The sequence below is a fragment of the Miniopterus schreibersii genome (genome assembly GCF_964146895.1).
Source record: "Miniopterus schreibersii genome assembly, chromosome: 6".
In the NCBI taxonomy this organism is placed as follows: domain Eukaryota; kingdom Metazoa; phylum Chordata; class Mammalia; order Chiroptera; family Miniopteridae; genus Miniopterus; species Miniopterus schreibersii.
This window is the reverse complement of record NC_138107.1, coordinates 4,695,432-4,715,030: the sequence shown is the minus strand read 5'-3', so window position 1 is coordinate 4,715,030 and position 19,599 is coordinate 4,695,432. Positions and strand designations below refer to the sequence as shown.

Here is a 19,599-nt window from a genome sequence, read left to right as displayed (position 1 = left end):
AGGGATTAGGAAGCATAATTTGGGAGTTACAAGATAGTCATGGCTTCCAAAGTCCAGCACGGAGTATATAGTCAATAATATTATGATAATCATGTATTGGGTTAAGTGGATGCTGGACTGAACAGGGAGATCACCAAGTAAGTTACACAGCAGTCATGTCACTGTGCTGTACACTGGAAACTAACAGAATATTGTATGTCAACTATACAATATTTTAATATTGGAATATTAAATTGGAATATTTTAATATGGAATATTTTAATTTAATAAATATATAAATAAATGAAGCCTATAAGCATGCACTAAAGCTGACCAACTGAATAATGGGAACACTAATAGTTTCAAGTGGATTTTCCAAATTAAGCAACAAACTAACATTCCTAAAATTTTGTATTTCACAAAATTAGCTCCATATTCGTGCATGTTATTTTTTGTAGAAAATGTCAGCACATAATGAACTATGAGCGGGGAGTAGCAGGGTGAAGGTTGTATTGATGTGTATGTATGTTTGTGAATTTGTGTGTTTTCATCTGGATCCTGGTAAAGTCAAAATGAATTATGAATTCATTAGTACATTTGAAATCTCTCTGTGTTTCTTTCCCATGAAATTGACCTATCTTTTTTTTTTCTTCCAGTGGAACTTCAGAGAAGATTAGGTAATATTTATGATATCCCCTTACTCTTGATCTCCTGTAAAACATCTGACTAATTTCCCTCTTTGCTCTTTCCTGACTTTTTACCTCTATGCTTTCCATTGGCCTATCCTCCTGATCTCTGTTCTTCCCACCCTGATTTTGGGACTGGACTTCTCCTATTTGGAGATCTCGCATTTCTCTTTTCTACCTCCCCTCCCTTTCCATTCCTTGTGTTTCAGTTTATGCAATTATGGCCTGAAAACACTCGATATTTCTGTCTTGGAGAGAATTACCTGATTAAAAAGTTGGTTTGATGAAGAGTGTTAAGCTGTGAGACATATGGTTTTCATAACATATTTATTATATATATATAAATATATTTACTTAAATATTATATATGTATTCCTCAAACATATCAAAGCTGAGGACGTCTGTCAGATGTCCAGCATCTGGGGGCTCATTACTCTGCAGCTGAAAGTTTCCAAATCCTTAAGAGACAACAGAAGTCTCCAAACTTGCAGAGTTAAGTTTCTCTGACCATTGTCTGTCTAAAGCCTGAGGTATAATTAATATGCCATATCATTCATTGGCCAAGGGTGACCTGGGGCATGACTCTTCCAGTGCCCTTGCCTATAAACCAGGTATTCTCAGTTATCTAAATAAATTTACCTATTTTGAGGGGGATTTTAATAATATTTGACCAAATCAATTTTTTATTCTTTTCCATTTGTGTTGACATAGTTATCAAATGACAAACATCACTCTACCAAAACAATGCAGGACTGGCTGAGGTGCTCGAATGGTCAGAATGTGGTCCGACAAGGTTGTGGGTTCAATTTCTGGTCAGGGCACAAACCCAGATTTCAAGTTCAATCCACAGTCGGGGCAACTACAGGAAGCAAGAAAACAATGTTTCATGGTTCTCTGTGTTTGTGTTCCTCTCTCGTTGCTTTTCTTTTTCTTTAAAATCAATCAACACATTTTAAAAATCAGGCAATGAATGCACCAATAAGTGGACCACAAATATTTCCCTCGAACACCACCCCCTTTAGCACTGTAAAAATAAATAAACAAGAATTAAAAATACAATTTGCAGATGGAGTAAATATCTTAAGGAACGCTGAAAAGTAATATATCTCTCATCTGGGTGTTTTATGTGAAGAACACAAGAAAATATTGACCACAGCATTACTGGAAAAATACCCAAACCCTTAATCATTCAAACCTTAATATCCCCCTTTTATAATGACAAGTTCAATTCTATTTTTTTCCTTGGGAAAGGTCTTTCAGAATATATTTCTTGCCCTGGCCAGTATCACTCAGTGGTTAGAGCCTTGGCAACTGCACCGAGAGGTCACAGGTTCCATTCCTGGTCAAGGGAATGTACAATTTCGGTCAGATGGATGCCTGTACTGTGTGCTTCCGCCTCATTGTTTAAGCACCATTATCATGGAGAAATACAAGTTTGCTTTCCAATTTGAAAACGGTGATAGTCCCATGACAGAGGAAAGATTGATAATGCACATCCCAGAATTGCCGTTCTACCTCCCTCCTGGTTTTATTTCCTAATTTAGTTCCTTTTGCACAAGGCATGAGGGAGGTCAAGTGCCACTACCTCTGGTGTCTGAGACGTCCTTTGACACCTTTTGTTTGAAATTGTGCCAAAGTTGGGTAAATTTCCACTGCAGAGGGAACCATGAAAAGGGTACCAATGTTTGTTCCCCTCTCTCCCCCATATTGTGGTTTCATTTGGCATGACTTTTTTATTTCTTCCTTTACTTTACAGGGCAGAGTGAACAGGACAGAGGCAAGTACCAGTTTCACTCAATTCTGTGAACTCCTGAGTTAAATGCTGAAATCGACAAAGTGTCTACAAAACTAATTTTAAAAGTTCTACCTATTGACAATTAAGGTCTATTGCAATTTCATTAAACTCAAAGATTTAAAACCATTAGACCTGCAAAAAGATTTGTGCTCACACATGATAGCCATTCACTTTCTCAAGGATCATCACACCTACTAAAGAGATTCCTTCAGGATTCATAGATTGACCTTTATTGGTACAAAATATACTACACCTAAAGTCACCTTGCTTAATTTAATATACATGTAAGAAGTTTGCAAACTTAAAATATCAATTTAAATATACTACTGCTAAGAATATATTTGTCACAAAATCATTCTACTTCATTATGTAGGTGTTATGGTCCAACCCTTCAATTTCCCAAGGCCCTCCAGCCATCCATAGAGAAATGTGTATGGGGTAGAATTGTAGGTGGTCTCCCTGACACTACACCAACATTTTCCGTTTATTTAGTCATTGGAGAGAATTCAGTTCTTTTTCTCCCTTTCCCAGGAAAAAAGGGGCTCTCCTGAACTGTTCCGTGTGGGTGTGTTCCGTGCTTCCTCTTTTTCTCATTATATTCATTGTACCAATTTACTTTCAGTGGCAATTTTCAACTTATCTGAATTGTCTATGTTTATTTCCCTTATATTTAGAAACGTTTTCCATTTTCCTTTTCAGAAGAATTTCAGCAAGCTTTTGGTAACTTTTCTCAGACTGGCGCTCCTTTAGTGACGCATTTCAGAGAAAATGTCTTTTTCTTGTTGTTATTTCATTCTCTAAATGGTTACCCAACCCTTCCTTTGCTCTTCTTTTTCTTTTTCATCTTGAATTTTAAAGTATCCCATTCATTTCTTTTTTTCCTTCTTTCCTTCAGTTGCAATATATTCTCAGGCTTCTCCTACCCCCAGATGCTCACTTTAATTCCATTTCAAAGCTGCTGAGATGAGGAGGATCGGGTTAAGAGAATGTGCTCGCTTCCTTTTAAGATATCTTGTAGGACACTTCCTTTCCCTTGGGCTCTCCAGCAGGATCTCTGGATTGTGGTGCCCAAGGACAGGCCCAGGAAAATATCCTAATTTTGAAGAGAAGGGATCGGTCATCAAAGTTTCAGATTTATGTTTCTTCTCCAATTGGAATTTTAAAAACTCTGAACATACTGTAGTCATGTATAATCTTTTGTTTGTTTGTTTGTTTGTTTAAAATACTGCACATGTCCCTTTTTCTCCACCATGATTCATTCCACCCCATCCCACACCCCTCCCCAGTCCCTCTCCACACCATGTCTGTGTCCTTGGGTTGTGAATATATGCCTATAAGTTCTTTGGTTACTCTCTCCCCCTCCACCCACCCACCCTCTTCCATCCCTCCCAGATTCGTCAGTATGTTACATGCTTCCCTGTCATTGAATTTATTGTGTTCATCAGTTTATGAAGTTCTTTAGATTGTATATAATCCTGAGAAATGCTGTTCTACTTCCCTTGACCATATTCTCAAGTGATCCAAAGTATATAAATATTTTTTCAGGATTGTGCCTCCTGATATTCTCTTTTCGACAATAGTTATTACCCTTCTTTCATTTTTAATCATGTGATTATTAAGTCACCAAATTGCTCTTCCTTTGGGATCTTATACATATGTTCTTCACTCAAGTAGAACTCTAATATCTAAGTTTATGTTCTAAGATATTTCTACACCACTCTTTAGTACCCTACTCAGGAGTTATTGAAACCTTTCTGTCCCCACTTATCACATGGTATTTTCTATAGTTGTCGTGATGATTTCAGTGGAATGGATTTTCGAGATTTATTCTTTATTTATGCAGGGCACTTGACTGGCCACATTGCAGAAATAATCATTGGCATATGTGCATATTTAGTTGCATCTCCTTTACAATATTTAGATAACCTTTCTGGTATATGTGTGTTTAGATATTGTTTTCTCAGTTAAGAGACATGCACAATAAAGATCCAGTGAGAAACAGAATCTCTGTCAGAGAATCACAGGGCTTTCTCTCTCCTGCATTCAGCACCCATGTGAATTGATTACGGGAAGCTTCCTTCAGGAATGAGTTAACACAGAAGTTCAAGTGGAGTTTGCTTGGAAATTATTCTTTGGACAAGAACATTGTGAACACAGGCACCCGGAAGCCTGGCCTGTGTGCCTGCGGGCGCTCTGTGTCACTGCTCCCTCCCACAGCGTTTGTGCTGGCTTCATACAGTGCAGCTGCCTCAGGGATGAGACGGACCAATATTTCAGAAGCAGCCCATGATGACACTAAAGTTAAGAGACTGAATCATAGGAACACTAATTTTCAAATAGTTAAAGAATACCTTAACAATTAACCGCTGACATTAATATTTCTTTAGGTTTTATGTTATTTCACTAAATTTACCCCATTTTCCTCCTTCTTCTGTATTGAACATAATCTCTGGACAATAGTGAGCTCTGAGCCAGTGTCTTGGGGCCCAGGGGTGTGACGGTCAGTGCACAGGTGTGTGTGCAAGTGTGTTGTGTGTCCATCTGAAACCTGGTCAGCTCAAATATGAATTCAGTAGTAAGTTTAAATTCTCCTTGTGGTCCTTTCCCATGAAATTGACATTGATCTTTCCTTTTTTTTCAGAGGAACTTCAGACAAGATTAGGTAAAATTTATGATTCCCTTTACTCTCGATCTCCTGTGAAACCTCTGGCTTCTCTCCCTCTTTACTATTTCCGGGCGTTTTACCTCGATGACTTCCATTGGCCTATTCTGCTGTCTGCTCTTCCACGCCTCATTTTGGGAACTGGTCTTCTCCTCTTTGGATTCTTGCCATTTCTGTTTCCCTTCCCATTCCTGTTTCTTTCATTTTATACAATGATTTCCCTGTAAACTTTGGCTCCATCCATCTTGCAGAAAAGAGCCTGTTTCATTAAGAAGTTAGTGAGATGAATGGTGTTAAGCTGTTAGACACATGGTTTCTATCATACATCTATGTAAAATATATATGTGCGTGCGTGCGTGCGTGCGTGTGTGTGTGTGTGTGTGTGTGTGTATGTCTGTGTATTATATATTTCTGGAAAATATCCAAACTTAGGACCTCTCCCAGGTATTCCATGTTTTGGGCTCCATTACTACACAGTTGGTGCTTCTCCAAATCCTGAGGAGACAAGAGAAGACTCCAAAGTTGCAGTGACGTTTCTCTGTGCATTGTCTCTTCTAAGCCTGTGGTATAATTAATTTCTCATGTCATGGCATTTGTCAATTCTGTACAAGATCATGACTCATCCACTGACTTTGAATGTATAATCCATCTATTCATGACCATATTTTCAAGTTGAAATAATATTTTTGTTGTTAATTTGATAGTATCAAAAACCCCAGAAACCAGGAGATGTGAGAATTTGATGCAAATTTTACCTTAAACTGAAAATTTCACCTGGTCCCCAGTGGTTTCAGCCTCTTCATGGTCTCTGTAATCCTCTCCCATTGAACAACTGTCCTCTGATCTCAAGTTTGATTGGATGTCACTTAAATTAGAAAATATTTTGATGTCTCTCTTGCTAGCAGAATCTTTCCCTTACCACCCTTGACAAAGCAAGTTGCCATGTTGAGGAAAACCCCATGCAAGGATCCCATGGCAGCCTCAGGCCAACAGCCAGTTGAGAATTGAGGCCCTCAACCAAATAGCCATTCTGTTGGAATTCTGCCCATAGCCATACACATGGGCTTGGAAACAGGTCCTTCTCTAACCAGGTCCTAGTGGTGAACACCTTGATTGCAGCCTCTTGAAAATCCTTGAGGTACAGCATCGAAGAAAGCTATACCATGTTCCGGATCCACAGAAACCATTAGAAAATAAATGTGTTTCCTTTAAAGGCACAAAGTTTGTGGTCATTTGTTATTTAGAAATATAACTAATACAAATTTATTAATAATTATCCTTGGAAAATAAGAATAACGTTGGAATAGCTACAGCAAAATGAGACACAAATCTTCCTAATTAAAATTCATATACAGTGAAGGAGGTGATTTTTATAAAATGAAAATATTTGTTTGTGAAGTGGATACCTTGTATAATTACCTACTCTTTTTAAATATATTTTTATTGGTCCTGATCAGTTTTTGAAAATTTGCAGTTGATTCTCAAAATAATGGCTATTACTCATTCTCCAATAAGTTAAATAGATAACTTATTTATTTCCTTAATTTTATTTTTTAATTGGCTTGTGCCTCTAACATTATTTTGTTTAATGGTTAGAAAATCATATACCTTCCAAAGTGTTCCCCACTATATTTCAAGTACCCACCTGGAACCACACGAAGTTATTTCAATATTCTTGACCATGTTCCTTATGCTTTGCATCCCAGGGACTATTTTGGAACTACCAATTTGTACATGTCAATTCCATCACCTTTGTCACCTAACCCCAAGTCCCCTCCCCTCTGACATACATCAGACTGTCCTCTGCATCTCTAAGCCTTTTTGTGTTTTGTTTGTTCATATTGTTTTTTAGATTCCACATCTGAGTAAAATCATAGGCTATTTGTCTTTTTCTGACTGACTTTTTTCACTTAGCATAACACCCTCTAAATCCATCCATGCTGTTGCAAATGGTAAGATTTTATTCTTTTCATGGCTGAGTAATATTCCATTGTATATATGTACCACCGTTGTAGATACACTCATCTTTTGAGGGGCACTTAGGCTTTGTCCAAATCTTGGCTGTTGTAAACAATGCTGCAATGAACATAGGGGAGCACGCATTCTTTCAAATGATTGTGTTGGGTTTCCTCAGATATATACCCTGCAGTGTAGTCTCTGGATTTTAAGGTAGTCCCTTTTTGACTTTTGAGGACTCTCCATTCTGTTTTCCGTAGCTCCTGCACCATTTTGCACACCAGGAACAATTCACATAGGTTCTCTTTTTCCACATCCTGCCCAATACTTCTTGTTCATTGATTTATTGATGGTAGCCATTCTCACAGTTGTGAATGATACCTCATTATGATTTTAATTTGCATTTCTCTGATGATTAGTGACATTGAGCATCTTTTCATATGTGTATTGGCCATGTTTATGTCATCTTTGGAGAAATGTCAATTCAAAGCCTCTACCCAAGTTTAAATTGGGCCTTTTGGGTTTTTTGGTGTTGAGTTACATGAGTTCTTTATTAATTTGGGGTATTAACCCCTTATGCATGTAATAATATCTGCCTTTGACTAAGTTGCCTTTTCATTTTGTTGATGGTTTCTGATGCTGTGCAAAACCTTCATATTTTGATGTAGTTCCATTTGTGTATTATTTCTTATGTTGGCTCATGACCCAGCAAACCCATGTCTGGGTATTTATCCAATAAAGAAAAATACTATATTCATTGCAGCACCATTTATAAAAGTAGCCAACATATGGAAGCAACCTAAGTGTGCTTCAATAGAGAATTGGATAAAGAATATATGTTACATATGTACAAGGAATTATTACCCAGCAATAAAAAGAAATGAAATCTTTCCATTTGCTACACCACAGATGGACGTAGAGTGTACTATGCTGAGTAAAACAAGGCAGACAGAGAAAAATAAATAGCATATGATTTCAATTCTATGAGGAATCTAAAAACAAAATATGCAAAGAACCAAACGAGAAACAAACTCATGTAGAGAACAAACTGATGATTGCGAAATAGGAGGGGGGTTTGTGGCTGGGTGAAAATGTGAAGGGATTAGGAAGCATAATTTGGGAGTTACAAGATAGTCATGGCTTCCAAAGTCCAGCACGGAGTATATAGTCAATAATATTATGATAATCATGTATTGGGTTAAGTGGATGCTAGACTGAACAGGGAGATCACCAAGTAAGTTACACAGCAGTCATGTCACTGTGCTATGCACTGGAAACTAACAGAATATTGTATGTCAACTATAGTTGGAATATTTTAATTTAATAAATATATAAATAAATGAAGCCTATAAGCATGCACTAAAGCTGACCAACTGAATAATGGGAACACTAATAGTTTCAAATGGATTTTCCAAATTAAGCAACAAACTAACATTCCTAAAATTTTGTATTTCACAAAATTAGCTCCATATTCGTGCATGTTATTTTTTGTAGAAAATGTCAGCACATAATGAACTATGGGCGGGGGGTGGCAGGGTGAAGGTTGTATTGATGTGTATGTATGTTTGTGAATTTGTGTGTTTTCATCTGGATTGTGGTAAAGTCAAAATGACGTATGAATTCATTAGTACATTTGGTATCTCTGTGTTTCTTTCCCATGAAATTCACCTGTCTGGTTTTTTTGTTTTTTTGTTTTTTTCCAGTGAAACTTCAGACAAGATTAGGTAAAATTTATGATATCCCCGTACTGTTGACCTCCTGTAAAACATCTGACTAATTTCCCTCTTTGCTCTTTCCTGACTTTTTACCTCTATGCTTTCCATTGGCCTATCCTCCTGATCTCTGTTCTTCCCACCCTGATTTTGGGACTGGTCTTCTCCTATTCGGAGTTCTCGCATTTCTCTTTTCTACCTCCCCTCCCTTTCCATTCCTTGTGTTTCAGTTTATGCAATTATGGCCTGAAAACACTCGATATTTCTGTCTTGCAGAGAATTACCTGTTTAAAAAGTTGGTTTGATGAAGAGTGTTAAGCTGTGAGACATATGGTTTTCATAACATATAAATTATATATATATATATAAATATATTTACATAAATATTATATATGTATTCCTCAAACATATCAAAGCTGAGGACGTCTGTCAGATGTCCAGCATCTGGGGGCTCCTTACTCTGCAGCTGAAAGTTTCCACATCCTTAAGAGACAACAGAAGTCTCCAAACTTGCAGAGTTAAGTTTCTCTGACCATTGTCTGTCTAAAGCCTGAGTTATAATTAATATGTCATATCATTCATTGGCTATGGGTGACCTGGGGCATCACTCTTCCAGTGCCCTTGACTATAAACCAGGTATTCCCAGGTATAAATAAATTTACCTATTTTGAGGGGAATTTTAATAATATTTGACCAAATCAATTTTTTATTGTTTTGCATTTGTGATGACACAGTTATCAAATGACAAACAGTACTCTACAAAAGCAATGCAGGACTGGCTGAGGTGCTCGAATGGTCAGACTGTGGTCCCAAGGAGACAAGGTTGTGGGTTCAATTTCTGGTCAGGGCACAAACCTAGATTTCAAGTTCAATCCACAGTCGGGGCAACTACAGGAAGCAAGAAAACAATGTTCCATGGTTCTCTGTGTTTGTGTTCCTCTCTCTCATTGCCTTTTTTTTCTTTAAAATCAATCAACACATTTTAAAAATCAGGCAATTAATGCACCAATAAGTGGACAACAAATATTTCCCTCCAACCCCACCCCCTTTAGCACTGTAAAAATAAATAAACAAGAATTAAAAATACAATTTGCAGATGGAGTAAATATCTTAAGGAACGCTGAAAAGTAATATATCTCTCATCTGGATGTTTTATGTGAAGAACACAAGAAAAAGTTTACCACAGCGTTACTGGAAAAATACCAAAACCCTTAATCATTCAAACCTTAATATCCCCCTTTTATAATGACAAGTTCAATTGTATTTTTTTCCTTGGGAAGGTCTTTCAGAATATATTTCTTGCCCTGGCCAGTATCACTCAATGGTTAGAGCCTTGGCAACTGCACCGAGAGGTCACAGGTTCCATTCCTGGTCAAGGGAATGTACAGTTTCGGTCAGATGGATGCCTGTACTGTGTGCTTCCGCCTCATTGTTTAAGCACCATTGTCATGGAGAAATACAAGTTTGCTTTCCAATTTGAAAAAGGTGATAGTCCAGTGACAGAGGAAAGATTGACAATGCACATCCCAGAATTGCCGTTCTACCTCCCTCCTGGTTTTATTTCCTAATTTAGTTCCTTTTGCACAAGGCATGAGGGAGTTCAAGTGCCACTACCTCTGGTGTCTGAGACGTCCTTTGGCACCTTTTGTTTGAAATTGTGCCAAAGTTGGGTAAATTTCCACTGCAGAGGGAACCATGAAAAGGGTACCAATGTTTGTTCTACTCTCCCCCATACTGTGGTTTCATTTGGCATGACTTGTTTATTTCTTCCTTTACTTTTCAGGGCAGAGTGAACAGGACAGAGGCAAGTAGCAGTTTCACTCAATTCTGTGAACTCCTGAGTTAAATGCTGAAATCGACAAAGTGTCTACAAAACTAATTTTAAAAGTTCTACCTATTGACAATTAAGGTCTATTGCAATTTCATTAAACTCAAAGATTTAAAACCATTAGACCTGCAAAAAGATTTGTGCCCACACATGATAGTCATTCACTTTCTCAAGGATCATCACACCTACTAAAGAGATTCCTTCAGGATTCATAGATTGACCTTTATTGGTACAAAATATACTACACCTAAAGTCACCTTGCTTAATTTAATATACATGTAAGAAGTTTGCAAACTTAAAATATCAATTTAAATATACTACTGCTAAGAAAATATTTGTCACAAAATCATTCTACTTCATTATATAGGTGGTGTGGTCCAATCCTTCAATTTCCCAAGGACCTCCAGCCATCCATAGAGAAATGTGTATGGGGCAGAATTGTAGGTGGTCTCCCTGACACTCCACCAACATTTTCTGTTTATTTAGTCATTGGAGAGAATTCAGTTCTTTTTCTCCCTTTCCCAGGAAAAAAGGGGCTCTCCCCATCTTTTCAGTGTGGGTGTGTTCCGTGCTTCCTCTTTTTCTCATTATATTCATTGTCCCAATTTACTTTCAGTGGCAATTTTCAACTTATCTGAATTGTCTATGTTTATTTCCCTTATATTTAGAAACGTTTTCCATTTTCCTTTTCAGAAGAATTTCAGCAAGCTTTTGGTAACTTTTCTCAGACTGGCGCTCCTTTAGTGATGCATTTCAGAGAAAATATCTTTTTCTTGTTATTTCATTCTCTAAATCGTTACCCACCCGTTCCTTTACTGTTCTTTTTCTCTCTTTCAACTTGAATTTTAAAGTATCTCATCCATTTATTTTTCTCCTTCTTTCCTTCAGTTGCAATATATTCTCAGGCTTCTCCTACCCCCGGATGCTCACTTTAATTCCATTTCAAAGCTGCTGAGATGAGGAGGATGGGGTTAAGAGAATGTGCTCGCTTCCTCTTAAGGTATCTTGTAGGACACTTCTTTCCCTTGGGCTCTCCTGCAGTTTCTCTGGATTGCCGGGCGCATGGACGGGCCCAGGAAAATGTCCTAATCTTGAAGAGAAGGGATCAGACCTCAAAGATTCAGATTTATGTTTTTTCTCTAATTGGAATTTTAAACACTCTGAACATACTGTAGTCATGTATAATCTTTTGTTTGTTTGTTTGTTTAAAATATTGCAGATGTCCCTTTTTCTCCACAATGATCCATTCCACCCCATCCCACACCCCTCCCCAGTCCCTCTCCACACCATGTCTGTGTCCTTGGGTTGTGAATATATGCCTATAAGTTCTTTGGTTACTCTCTCCCCCTCCACCCACCCACCCTCTTCCATCCCTCTCAGATTCGTCAGTATGTTACATGCTTCCCTGTCATTGAATTTATTGTGTTCATCAGTTTATGAAGTTCTTTAGATTGTATAATCCTGAGAAATGCTGTTCTACTTCCCTTGACCATATTCTCAAGTGATCCAAAGTATATAAATATTTTTTCAGGATTGTGCCTCCTGATATTCTCTTTTCGACAATAGTTATTACCCTTCTTTCATTTTTAATCATGTGATTATTAAGTCACCAAATTGCTCTTCCTTTGGGATCTTATACATATGTTTTTCACTCAAGTAAAACTCTAATATCTAAGTTTATGTTCTAAGATATTTCTACACCACTCTTTAGTACCCTACTCAGGAGTTATTGAAACCTTTCTGTCCCCACTTATCACATGGTATTTTCTATAGTTGTCGTGATGATTTCAGTGGAATGGATTTTCGAGATTTATTCTTTATTTATGGAGGGCACCTGACTGGCCACATTGGAGAAATAGTCATTGGCATATGTGCATATTTAGTTGCATCTCCTTTACAATATTTAGATAACCTTTCTGGTATTTGTGTGTTTAGATATTGTTTTCTCAGTTAAGAGACATGCACAATAAAGATCCAGTGAGAAACAGAATCTCTGTCAGAGAATCACAGGGCTTTCTCTCTCCTGCATTCAGCACCCATGTGAATTGATTACGGGAAGCTTCCTTCAGGAATGAGTTAACACAGAAGTTCAAGTGGAGTTTGCTTGGAAATTATTCTTTGGACAAGAACATTGTGAACACAGGCACCCGGAAGCCTGGCCTGTGTGCCTGCGGGCGCTCTGTGTCACTGCTCCCTCCCACAGCGTTTGTGCTGGCTTCATACAGTGCAGCTGCCTCAGGGATGAGACGGACCAATATTTTAGAAGCAGCCCATGATGACACTAAAGTTAAGAGACTGAATAATAGGAACACAAATTTTCAAATAGTTAAAGAATACCTTAACAATTAACCGCTGACACGAATATTTTTTGAATTTTACATTATTTCACTAAATTTACCCCATTTTCCTCCTTCTTGTGTATTGAACATAATCTCTGGACAATAGTGAGCTCTGAGCCAGTGTCTTGGGGCCCAGGGGTGTGACGGTCAGTGCACAGGTGTGTGTGCAAGTGTGTTGTGCTTCCATCTGAAACCTGGTCAGCTCAAATATGAATTCAGTAGTAAGTTTAAATTCTTGTGGTCGTTTCCCATGAAATTGACATTGATCTTTCCTTTCTTTTTCAGAGGAACTTCAGACAAGATTAGGTAAAATTTATGATTCCCTTTACTCTCGATCTCCTGTGAAACCTCTGGCTTCTCTCCCTCTTTACTATTTCCGGGCGTTTTACCTCGATGACTTCCATTGGCCTATTCTGCTGTCTGCTCTTCCACGCCTCATTTTGGGAACTGGTCTTCTCCTCTTTGGATTCTTGCCATTTCTGTTTCCCTTCCCATTCCTGTTTCTTTCATTTTATATAGTTATTTCCCTGTAAACTTTGGCTCCATCCATCTTGCAGAAAAGAGCCTGTTTCATTAAGAAGTTAGTGAGATGAATGGTGTTAAGCTGTTAGACACATGGTTTCTATCATACATCTATGTAACATGTGTGTGTGTGTGTGTGTGTGTGTGTGTGTATGTCTGTGTATTATATATTTCTGGAAAATATCCAAACTTAGGACCTCTCCCCAGTATTCCAGGTTTTGGGCTCCATTACTACACAGTTGGTGCTTCTCCAAATCCTGAGGAGACAAGAGAAGACTCCAAAGTTGCAGTGACGTTTCTCTGTGCATTGTCTCTTCTAAGCCTGTGGTATAATTAATTTCTCATGTCATGGCATTTGTCAATTCTGAACAGGGTCATCACTCATTCACTGACCTTGAATGTATAATCCATCTATTCATGACCATATTTTCAAGTTGAAATAATATTTTTGTTGTTAAATTAATAGTACCAAAAAATCGCAGCAACCAGGAGATGTGAGAATTTGATGCAAATTTTACCTTAAACTGAAATTTTCACCTGGTCCCCAGTGGTTTCAGCCTCTTCATGGTCTCTGTAATCCTCTCCCATTGAATAACTGTCCTCTGATCTCAAGTTTGATTGGATGTCACTTAAATTAGAAAATATTTTGATGTCTCTCTTGCTAGCAGAATCTTTCCCTTACCACCCTTGACAAAGCAAGTTGCCATGTTGAGGAAAACCCCATGGGAAGGATCCCATGGCAGCCTCAGGCCAACAGCCAGTTGAGAATTGAGGCCCTCAACCAAATAGCCATTCTGTTGGAATTCTGCCCATAGCCATACACATGGGCTTGGAAACAGGTCCTTCCCTAACCAGGTCCTAGTGGTGCACTCCTTGAGTGCAGCCTCTTGAAAATCCTTGAGGTACAGCATCCAATAAAGCTATACCGTGTTCCTGATCCACAGAAACCATTAGATAGTAAATGTGTGTCCTTTTAAGGCACAAAGTTTGTGGTCATTTGTTATTTAGAAATATAACTAATACAAATTTATTAATAATTATCCTTGGAAAATAGGAATAACGTTGGAATAGCTACAGCAAAATGAGACACAAATCTTCCTAATTAAAATTCATATACAGTGAAGGAGGTGATTTTTATAAAATGAAAATATTTGTTTGTGAAGTGGATACCTTGTATAATTACCTACTCGTTTTAAATATATTTTTATTGGTCCTGATCAGTTTTTGAAAATTTGCAGTTGATTCTCAAAATAATGGCTATTACTCATTCTCCAATAAATTAAATAGATAACTTATTTATTTCCTTAATTTTATTTTTTAATTGGCTTGTGCCTCTAACATTATTTTGTTTAATGGTTAGAAAGTCGTATACCTTCCAAAGTGTTCCCCACTATATTTCAAGTACCCACCTGGCACCACACAAAGTTATTCCAATATTCTTAACCATGTTCCTTATGCTTTGCATCCCAGGGACTATTTTGGAACTACCAGTCTGTACATGTGAATTCCATCACCTTTGTCACCTAACCCCCAAGCCCCTCCCCTCTGACATACATCTCACTGTCCTCTGCATCGCTAAGTCTTTTTGTGTTTTGTTTGTTCATATTGTTCTTTAGATTCCACATCTGAGTGAAATCATAGGCTATTTGTCTTTTTCTGAGTGACTTTTTTCACTTAGCATAACACCCTCTAAATCCATCCATGCTGTTGCAAATGGTAAGATTTTATTCTTTTTATGGCTGAGTAATATTCCATTGTATATATGTACCACCGTTGTAGATACACTCATCTTTTGAGGGGCACTTAGGCTTTGTCCAAATCTTGGCTGTTGTAAACAGTGCTGCAATGAACATAGGGGAGCACGCATTCTTTCAAATGATTGTGTTGGGTTTCCTCAGATATATACCCTGCAGTGTAGTCTCTGGATTTTAAGGTAGTCCCTTTTTGATTTTTGAGGACTCTCCATTCTGTTTTCCATAGCTCCTGCACCATTCTGCATACCAGGAACAATTCACAGAGGTTCTCTTTATTCCACATCCTGGCCAATACTTGTTGTTTGCTGATTTATTGATGGTAGCCATTCTCACAGTTGTGAATGATACCTCATTATGATTTTGATTTGCATTTCTCTGATGATTAGTGACATCGAGCATCTTTTCATGTGTGTATTGGCCATGTGTATGTCATCTTTGGAGAAATGTCAATTCAGACCCTCTACCCAATTTTAAATTGGGCCTTTTGGGTTTTTTGGTGTTGAGTTACATGAGTTCTTTATAAATTTTGGATATTAACCCCTTATGCATGTAATAGTATCTGCCTTTTAGTAAGTTACCTTTTCATTTTGTTGATGGTTTCTGATGCTGTGCAAAACCTTCATATTTTGATGTAGTTCCATTTGTGTATTATTTCTTATGTTGGCTCATGACCCAGCAATCCCATGTCTGGGTATTTATCCAGAAAAGAAAAACACTATATTCATTGCAGCACCATTTATAAAAGTAGCCAACATATGGAAGCAACCTAAGTGTGCTTCAGTAGAGAATTGGATAAAGAATATATGTTACATCTGTACAAGGAAGTATTACCCAGCAATAAAAAGAAATGAAATCTTTCCATTTGCTACACCACAGATGGACGTAGAGTGTACTATGCTGAGTAAAACAAGGCAGACAGAGAAAAATAAATAGCATATGATTTCAATTCTATGTGGAATCTAAAAACAAAATAGGCAAACAACCAAACCAGAAACAAACTCATGTAGAGAACAAACTGATGATTGCGAAATAGGAGGGGGGTTTGTGGCTGGGTGAAAATGTGAAGGGATTAGGAAGCATAATTTGGGAGTTACAAGATAGTCATGGCTTCCAAAGTCCAGCACGGAGTATATAGTCAATAATATTATGATAATCATGTATTGGGTTAAGTGGATGCTAGACTGAACAGGGAGATCACCAAGTAAGTTACACAGCAGTCATGTCACTGTGCTATGCACTGGAAACTAACAGAATATTGTATGTCAACTATACAATATTTTAATATTGGAATATTAAATTGGAATATTTTAATATGGAATATTTTAATTTAATAAATATATAAATAAATGAAGCCTATAAGCATGCACTAAAGCTGACCAACTGAATAATGGGAACACTAATAGTTTCAAATGGATTTTCCAAATTAAGCAACAAACTAACATTCCTAAAATTTTGTATTTCACAAAATTAGCTCCATATTCGTGCATGTTATTTTTTGTAGAAAATGTCAGCACATAATGAACTATGGGCGGGGGGTGGCAGGGTGAAGGTTGTATTGATGTGTATGTATGCTTGTGAATTTGTGTGTGTTCATCTGGATCTTGGTAAATTCAAAATGAAATATGAATTCATTAGTACATTTGAAATCTCTCTGTGTTTCTTTCCCATGAAACTGACCGGTCTTTTTTTTTTCTTCCAGTGGAACTTCAGAGAAGATTAGGTAATATTTATGATATCCCCTTACTCTTGATCTCCTGTAAAACATCTGACTAATTTCCCTCTTTGCTCTTTCCTGACTTTTTACCTCTATGCTTTCCATTGGCCTATCCTCCTGATCTCTGTCCTTCCCACCCTGATTTTGGGACTGGACTTCTCCTATTTGGAGTTCTCACATTTCTCTTTTCTACCTCCCCTCCCTTTCCATTCCTTGTCTTTCAGGTTATGCAATTATGCCCTGAAAACATTCGATACTTCTATTTTGCAGAGAATTTCCTGTTTAGAAAGTTGGTTTGATGAAGAGTGTTAAGCTGTGAGACATATGGTTTCAATAACATATATATTATATATATATAAATATATTTACATAAATATTATATATGTATTCCTCAAACATATCGAAGCAGAGGACATCTGTCAGATGTCCAGTGTCTAGGGGCTCATTACTGTGCAGTTGATACTTTTCCAAATCCTTAAGAGACAACAGAAGTCTCCAAACTTGCAGAGTTAAGTTTCTGTGACCATTGTCTGTCTAAAGCCTGAGTTATAATTAATATGTCATATCATTCATTGGCCAAGGGTGACCTGGGGCATGACTCTTCCAGTGCCCTCGACTATAAACCAGGTATTCCCAGGTATCTGAATGAATTTAGGGGGGGATTTTAATAATATTTGACCAAATCAATTTTTTATTCTTTTGCAGTTGTGTTGGCACAGTTATCAAATGACAAACAGTACTCTACAAAAACAATGCAGGACTGGCTGAGGTGCTCGAATGGTCAGAATGTGGTCCTAAGGAGACAAGGTTGTGTGTTCAATTTCTGGTCAGGGCACAAACCTAGATTTCAAGTTCAATCCACAGTCGGGGCAACTACAGGAAGCAAGAAAGCAGTGTTCCATGGTTCTGTGTGTGTGTGTTCCTCTCTCTCTCTCTTTGCCTTTCTTTTTCTTTAAAATCAATTAACATATTTTAAAAATCAGGCAATGAATGCACCAATAAGTGGACAACAAATATTTCTCTCTAACCCCAGCTCCTTTAGCAGTGTAAAAATCAATAAACAAAAATTAAAAATACAATTTGCAGATGGAGTAAATATCTTAAGGAAAGCTGAAAACTAATATATCTCTCATCTGGATGTTTTATGTGAAGAACTCAAGGAAAAATTGACCACAGCGTTACTGGAAAAATACCCAAACCCTTAATCATTCAAACCTTAATATCCCCCTTTTATAATGACAAGTTCAATTGTATTTTTTTCCTTGGGAAAGGTCTTTCAGAATATATATTTCTTGCCCTGGCCAATATCAGTCAGTGGTTAGAGCCTTGGCAACTGCACCGAGAGGTCACAGGTTCCATTTCTGGTCAAGGGAATGTACAATTTCGGTCAGATGGGTGCCTGTACTGTGTGCTTCCGCCTCATTGTTTAAGCACCATTGTCATGGAGAAATACAAGTTTGCTTTCCAATTTGAAAACGGTGATAGTCCAATGACAGAGGAAAGATTGATAATGCACATCCCAGAATTGCCGTTCTACCTCCCTCTTGGTTTTATTTCCTAATTTAGTTCCTTTTGCACAAGGCATGAGGGAGGTCAAGTGCCACTACCTCTGGTGTCTGAGAAGTCCTTTGGCACCTTTTGTTTGAAATTGTGCCAAAGCTGGGTAAATTTCCACTGCAGAGGGAACCATGAAAAGGGTACCAATGTTTGTTCCCCTCTCTCCCCCATATTGTGGTTTCATTTGGCATGACTTGTTTATTTCTTCCTTTACTTTTCAGGGCAGAGTGAACAGGACAGAGGCAAGTACCAGTTTCACTCAATTCTGTGAACTCCTGAGTTAAATGCTGAAATCGACAAAGTGTTTACAAAAGCTAATTTTAAAAGTCCTACCAATTGACAGTTAAGGTCTATTGCAATTTCATTAAACTCAAAGATTTAAAACCATTAGACCTGCAAAAAGATTTGTGCCCACACATCATAGTCATTCACTTTCTCAAGGATCATCACAGCTACTAAAAGGACTCTCAGGATTCATAGATTGACCTTTATTGGTACAAAATATACTACACCTAAAGTCACCTTGCTTAATTTAATATACATGTAAGAAGTTTGCAAACTTAAAATATCAATTTAAATATACTACTGCTAAGAAAATATTTGTCACAAAATCATTCTACTTCATTATATAGGTGTTGTGGTCCAACCCTTCAATTTCCCAAGGCCCTCCAGCCATCCATAGAGAAATGTGTATGGGGCAGAATTCTAGGTGGTCTCCCTGACACTCCACCAACATTTTCCGTTTATTTAGTCATTGGAGACAATTCAGTTCTTTTTCTCCCTTTCCCAGGAAAAAAGGTGCTCTCTACCCATCTTTTCAGTGTGGGTGTGTTCCGTGCTTCCTCTTTTTCTCATTATATTCATTGTACCAATTTACTTTCAGTGGCACTTTTCAACTGACCTGAATTGTCTATGTTTATTTCCCTTATATTTAGAAAAGTTTTCCATTTTCCTTTTCAGAAGAATTTCAGCGAGCTTTTGGTAACTTTTCTCAGACTGGCGCTCCTTTAGTGATGGATTTCATAGAAAATATCTCTTTCTTGTTATTTCATTCTCTAAATGGTTACCCAACGTCTTCCTTTGCTCTTCTTTTTC

The 19,599-nt window shown here is 37.5% G+C and overlaps 1 protein-coding gene across 1 annotated transcript in view; it reads left to right on the top strand.

The window, feature by feature from the left end:
* LOC308558388 (uncharacterized protein) overlaps positions 1 to 19,599 on the top strand; it is a 140,525-nt gene that overhangs the window by 94,393 nt on the left and 26,533 nt on the right. Inside the window, exons 14-21 of the mRNA XM_081140052.1 lie at positions 636 to 656; positions 2,422 to 2,442; positions 5,102 to 5,122; positions 8,782 to 8,802; positions 10,574 to 10,594; positions 13,243 to 13,263; positions 16,933 to 16,953; positions 18,726 to 18,746. Coding sequence (XP_080996178.1) covers positions 636 to 656; positions 2,422 to 2,442; positions 5,102 to 5,122; positions 8,782 to 8,802; positions 10,574 to 10,594; positions 13,243 to 13,263; positions 16,933 to 16,953; positions 18,726 to 18,746 — 168 coding nt within the window. The remainder of the gene's footprint in view (positions 1 to 635; positions 657 to 2,421; positions 2,443 to 5,101; positions 5,123 to 8,781; positions 8,803 to 10,573; positions 10,595 to 13,242; positions 13,264 to 16,932; positions 16,954 to 18,725; positions 18,747 to 19,599) is intronic.